The sequence below is a fragment of the Trifolium pratense genome, linkage group LG5 (assembly GCF_020283565.1).
Source record: "Trifolium pratense cultivar HEN17-A07 linkage group LG5, ARS_RC_1.1, whole genome shotgun sequence".
NCBI classification, from domain to species: domain Eukaryota; kingdom Viridiplantae; phylum Streptophyta; class Magnoliopsida; order Fabales; family Fabaceae; genus Trifolium; species Trifolium pratense.
In genome coordinates, this window is record NC_060063.1 from 55,448,006 (window position 1) to 55,454,614 (window position 6,609).

At 34.2% G+C, this 6,609-nt stretch overlaps 1 protein-coding gene across 1 annotated transcript; it reads right to left on the reverse strand.

Annotated features, from left to right (window-relative positions):
• Nucleotides 1-974: 974 nt before the first annotated feature.
• LOC123883337 (probable serine/threonine-protein kinase PBL19) lies at nt 975-5,758 on the reverse strand. Its single transcript, XM_045932101.1, has 5 exons — nt 5,581-5,758; nt 4,526-4,928; nt 3,437-3,697; nt 2,647-2,769; nt 975-1,766 (listed from the first exon to the last, which is right to left on the reverse strand). Exons 2-5 carry the CDS (start codon nt 4,877-4,879, stop codon nt 1,194-1,196), a joined length of 1,311 nt encoding a protein of 436 aa, XP_045788057.1. The 5' UTR covers nt 4,880-4,928; nt 5,581-5,758; the 3' UTR covers nt 975-1,193.
• Between the last annotated feature and the right edge of the window lie 851 nt (nt 5,759-6,609).

A 6,609-nucleotide genomic window follows, 5' to 3' on the forward strand; every position in this document is an offset into this window, starting at 1 on the left:
GAAAAGAAACACGAGGTGAGAAGACAAAAATTCGAAGAGAATGACAACAAACTCATGTATCTGCATTAGTCACTCAGTGGGTGGATGTCTAATAAAAAACTCATTTTAATTACTTTTGAAAATTAAAAAAAAGAACTATGCATTACCCATATCTATTTTACACAGATAGGAATAATTTTCTTTTGTTGATATAACACAGCTAATTAATCATATTTCACCTTGTAGATATATGTGCATATATTCTAAAAGAAAATGTTATGTTGTGATATTGCAATAAAAGATGATTTAATACACATATCAGACTCTTTTCTTAAAATTATATAATCAAGTTTTACCGGCTAACAATGGAGGCCAAATATTATTGTATGGAACATGGAGACCTCATCCGATGGTTTGTTGGGCTAATGGTTAATATTTCATTTATTTGGTAACTGAAGGACCAAGATTCGGTGCAATCACAAGTCGGTGACTGTATGCGATTGTGAAGTTTTTGACTGTCTGATTTTGATGGTACTGTCTATACTTTAGCATCAAAATTTATATTAAATAAAATCGAAAACAGCTGTCTGATGAAGATATGATGGTTTTGATCTATTGACTGCATGTAGATTGACTGCATCTAATCCAACTCCCAAAAAAGATTTAAGCCTGAAAGAAAAGGAAAACGAAAGAGAAATTAAGCGCGGAGTACAAACTCCAAAACATTAACAAAGAGCAGATGACTAATTTTTGTAGGACACGACTCAAACAACCTCTAATGAATATCGCTATCACATTCCATATTAGCAAGAGTATTGATATGTACAATGGTTTGCATCCATAGTACGAGTGCTTCAGTGTTAGGGATAAACGAATGCCTTAAGGTTGATCCTCTCGCCGGATAGACAGATCATGGTCCAAATATCTTCGAAAGGTTATAACTCGGTCAAAGCCTGATCCGATATATAAACCTAATATGATAGATAAAATATATATATAAAAAAAAGCTACAAGTTATATACCATAAAATATTTAGTTCACATTCATACTAAACAAAATATATGGCTACTCAAAAAAAAAAAATCATTAGTAATGTAATGTTGCCATCATTCTAAATCTATACATAATCACATAAAAAATTTCATGCTTTGTTTTATATATCAATCATTCATCATTGCTCAGAAAGGACCAAATGGATTATAGAAGTAATGGAACTATGTAGACACATTGGCCCTAAGTTGATGTTGGATCATAAACCTTCTTCTACTAGAATCTTCCACATGTTCACCAAGTTTTGCAAGATGTTCCATCCTCTTTCTCCATAACTCAGTTGAGCCTGATTGATTTGTCTCTTCTTGATGTTCAGCTGAATCATTTTCAGATACCTCAACGGCATTTACCTCGTTAGGTTCATGTTCTTCTTGTTCTTCATCAGAAGATTGAATTATTTCCTTCAATCTCTCTACCACTTGACTCATTGGAGGCCTATCTTTCGAGCTTTTTCGCAGACAATGATCTGCGAGCTTAGCAATTTTTCGCGCTGCGTTAATGGAATACTGTCCTTCAAGTCTTGGATCCATTATTGTGTCGAACTTTTTGCTATCATGAGGGTAGTTCTTCACCCATTCCAATAGTTTTTGTTCTGTTTTCGGCCTGTGTCTTGCCAATGAACGCCTACCGGTAAGTATTTCGTATAGAACAACGCCGAAACTCCATACATCACTCTTGGCTGTGAGATGGCCTGTCTCAATGTAATCTGGAGCGGCATAACCATGTGTCCCCATTACCTGACATAAAACAACATTTTGAGACCATGGTTATCGAACTGAGATTCAAACCGTGAATCGAAAGACCAGTTTTCATAATAATAGTAAATAAAATTTTAGCATAAAAAAAAGTCATAAGTAAATGACAACAAGAGGTGGCTGGCTACACTAAGTTTAGGTAGTGATTCATTAGAGCGAATTGGTATTCATCATAGTGATTCAGGATTCAATATTAGATTCAAGTTCAATTAGATACACACTAGTGATTCATAACGATTGAGTTCAGTTTTGTATCAAATCGAGAGATATACCTCGAATGTATTGTAAGATACTGATAACCATGTTTGAGACAGCTATCAATGCAGATCTGAATTCCAAATATAATCAAGTAGTAAATGATTTGCTTATGCGCCTAAACTCGGCCAAAACTCTAAATCCATTTCCTCTACTATACGCAAATTGAAGTTAAGGAATATTGTTCTGTAAACTATCATTAGATGATGTGCAATCTATATCATGGAACTCCAAAGTATGGATTCGCAGGTATCCTATTGTAGCTAGCTTAGAGAAAATAGTGGGGTTCGAACCTACAACTTAGTGCCTACACACGCTTTGGAGTAATTGCGAAATCATTTTCATCAGTTCTGCTCTATTTGTTGCTGCATCCTCATCCCACAAACATTTTATCCAACAAAACTAATGATAGGTACCAGAAAGGAAAAGTTCTTTCTCATGAAATTTCATGTATCTAACCAAATAGAGTTATTGTTGCGGAATGCGGAGGATCCGCAGAAAATTCCAACATAATAGCCTCCAGTATTCAAATTCTATGAGAACAAATGCAATAAACTAATGCAAAGTGAAAAGGCCAGTGATTAAATATAGGGAACACAACACTTACAGCAGTTGAAACGTGAGTATCTCCAGCTACTGGTCCCTCCCTCGCGAGTCCGAAATCAGAAAGTTTTGGCTTAAAATTTTCATCCAGTAGCACGTTTGAGCATTTAAAATCGCGATATATCACCTACATCAACACAATAAAAAATGTTAAAAGTAGAGTTCAGCAGAACATGTAATAGAAGATGTAAATGATACTAAACTGAGAAAAACAATTGAGTGATAGCGGATATTTCCATTAATAATATAGACTGCAGTGATGTTCTATTAACATGTGTTTATATACTACAGTCCAATTTACAATACTACCCCTGTACCATACCTTCCCTCGAACAACCTGCTCACTAATCAGTGAACTATGAGTCATACGCAACCAAAACATTATTTTTCTAAATGGATTTGAGATTTCATGTATCTTAAACGTAAGTTTCAACCATTAATATGATATTGAACTTTAAGCTTATTCAAATTCTTAAATTTAATATAGTTGTACATTGCAATGTTATGGACTAATTATATAATTCTTAAGTTTAATATAGCTTATTGTGATAGGCAACAAAAAACATTATTTTCTCAATGGATTTGAAATTTCATGCATCTAAACATAAGTTTCTGCTATAATTATGATATTGAACTCTAAGCTTATTCAAATTCTTAAGTTTAATATATAGTTCTACATTGAAATGTTATGGATTAATTAGTAATTCACTTAAAAAAAACTTAAATGAGTAGGTCTAGGCATGTGAAGGGAAGCAGGGATAATATATAATCATTCATAATGAAATAATTAGAACCTGGACTTCTAACTCTTCATGGAGATAAGATAAGCCTTGAGCTGCTCCAAGTGCAATTTCAAGTCTTGTTTTCCAAGGCACAGGATCATAAGCTTTATTGAAAAGATGAGCTTCTAAGCTTCTATTCGGCATATATTCGTACACGAGTAATCTTTGGATCCCTCTCTCACCATCCACAGCACAGTATCCAATAAGCTTCACAAGGTTTGGATGATCAACAACACCAAGAAACTGAACTTCTGTCAACCATTCCTTATGACCCTATATGACACAGAAAAACAAGCATGATAAGGAAAATAACAAACGCGGTGAAGCAAATCTCTATCTACGAAATTCATTGCAAGGTAAATGAAGAATCTTGGATACATGAATGGAATTCAAGTTTCAAAGCAGTTTATGCACATCCTTGATGATAATTGAAACAATTGAGACATTCTTAGTTTAAAGCGGCCTTAAACTTTGTTTCTAAATCTCGCAGACTCTAATTTAAAGCAGATAGGTGCAGACTCTAATATCCACAAACAAGAGTTCAATGGCCTGATTTTTCAAAAACGAGACTTTCTTCGAAAAGAGCGCCAAACAATCTGTTGTTTCTAATTCTTAATACTAGACTAAGACAAGCAAGAATATCAATGTAGCACCAACACTTCATATGAAAGGTGTGTTCTGAGTCTGAGACCGAAATGACACTGAAACATGCGATGAAGCACGGACACTGACACGTTGACATCGATAATAATTTTGAGAAAATGACACAATTCAATGTAATTATAAGTTTCGGTGTCGTGTCAGTGTCCGACAGAGGGACACACCTAATCCAAGAAGTGATCATGCTTCATACAATTACTTTCAATCACTTCTATTTTCTCAAACTATTACTAGTGTTTGTGTGAGTGCTTCATAGAAGAATAGCGACTCTTATTTTGTAGAAATAGCTAAGATATAAAAAAGCTATAAACTACAAAACTATTACATCAGTGTACGTAACTTTACACTAACAGTAAACAAGAATATGCAATAATCATATGTTTGTTTGAAGCATTCTATGACAAATGACTTCCAAAGATATTTCATGAGTCTCAATCATACCTGCAATGCATCCTTGTTAAGTCTTTTGATGGCAACTAAGATAGGATCACCATTTCCATCAACAGGTTTAATTGAACCTTTAAAAACACTTCCAAATCCACCTTCACCTATCTTAAGAAGCCTATTGAAATCACTTGTTGCACGTTTAAGCTCGGAGAAAGAAAACACCCTCAAATTATGACCCTTTTCCTCATAAAGTTTTGGTATACCCCTAGGTGAAGAGGTAGATGAACAAGAAGACTTTGTAACTCTATCAGATCCTGAAAACTGATGTTTCTCTTGCCCTTTTAGCTCAGGTGCTGATCTTTGACCCCTACCCTTGTATTTGTCTTTGAAAATGGAAAAGCACTTCATTTCACACAATTTAATCAGCTATGATTCTCATGTACTGTCACTAATCAACCTGCAATCATTTCAACAAATCACAAAAACAATGATTATCAGAAATGTCATATATGTCAGCTCAACATAAAAGTTTAACCTTGTAACCTCAAGAGACGGAATTCAAATGGTTTCTAAGCACGGACACTCTGTCGGACAAGCTTCGGTGTTGGACACCTACACGGCACCAACACTTATGCTTACACTGAATTGTATCATATTCTCAAATTATATCGGTGTCGACGTGTCAGTGTCTGCGCTTCATGTTCGTTGTAAAATAGTCATTAGTGCAACATTAATTAATACTTTTTTTTTTCTTTTTCAAATTATTTTAAATGATTATCAAGAACAAAACATCATGATACAATTTCCAACTAGAAAGAAAAAGGGAAAAAAAATACAAACTTTGAATACCCCATATGCATCTAAGATCCAAAAATGGTAAAAAAAGTTTGAAACTTTATGCAACCCAGATAGAAAATTGAAGAAAACAAAATACATAGAGGATTAACAATGAAAATCCATATGAAAATTTACATAAAAAAATACAACTTTGCATACAAAAACACTTACAAAAAAAAGCAGAATATGGTAAATCACATGAACAAGCCTCAGAAGGAAAAACAATTGAAGAAAGTTGAAAGTAAAGTGAAAATATTGAAATTCTTTCTTACACATTCTAGAGGTTTGGTTGTGATATGCACAAAATGAGAAAGTTGATATTCACGTTTATTATAAGCTTTGTTTTTTGTTTGTTTTCTTTTTTGGTACTGTTTGTGTCACGGAAAATGAAAGAAGTAGGAAGAAAAAAACAGAAAATTTGTGAAGTTTATGTCTTCTTTTATTGATTGACAAAACCGCCACCTCTTTCCTTGTATCTGTTTTTGTTTGGTTAGTCAAACAGGACTGCGTTGACCAATTAATATCTTAAATAAATTGGTTGAACTTGAGTTGGACATTTTTCATTTTTTTTCTCTTCAAATAATAAATTTAGTATATCTATGTGGTGAAGGGTCATACTCATATTACATTCTCTTGGTTGGATTTGAACAAAATACCATTTGTTAATCCTAAACTTAATATTGGATTTTTAGTTGTTTCTTTTTTTTTTCTTTTTGAAGGAAAGAAAATATTATTAATCAAACAAGACGAGAGATTACATTGTCTTTATCTTTTTGGATAAAAAGTCGGATACAATAGGGGATATCATTGATCTATTCTTTGTTGGGCTCAAATTTGGCCCATTTTGCCAGCTCATGGGCTGTCTGATTAGCCTTTCTTCGAACCCACCCAATATCAGAATTTGGGTTGTCTTTGAGAAAGAGCTTGCATCGCCGCACAACACTCCCCTAGCTTCTTCGAATCTCATCGTTTCCCTTTACAGCTCTGACTAAAGTTTGCGAATCTAGCTCAATGAACACATTTCGTTCTCCCATCTTCTCCATCCAATCTATCGCATCGATTAAACCCACAGCTTCTCCCGTCACAACATCCGCAATCCCTTTGTGAGCCATAGTTGCAACTCCGACGGTGCTTCTGTCCGACCGTCTTAGGACCAAACTTGTCGACCAATGGCCATCACTGCTTAGGTTTCTTTTTTAATTAGTCTAATGACTAGAATTTTGTTTCGAGGATTAGAAATTCAAATCTCTCTTACACTCCTGGCTCATCTTGGTAGTTTCATCTTCTAATATTTTCGTTGA

Excerpts from the sequence above, each read along its gene's own strand:
- LOC123883337 (XM_045932101.1), bottom strand. The coding sequence starts at position 4,879 with ATGAAGTGCTTTTCCATTTTCAAAGACAAATACAAGGGTAGGGGTCAA. Across the intron at positions 3,698-4,525 it reads TTAACAAGGATGCATTGCAG|GGTCATAAGGAATGGTTGAC; the intron begins GTATGATTGAGA and ends TGTGTCATATAG. Across the intron at positions 1,767-2,646 it reads ATACTCACGTTTCAACTGCT|GTAATGGGGACACATGGTTA; the intron begins GTAAGTGTTGTG and ends GTTTTATGTCAG.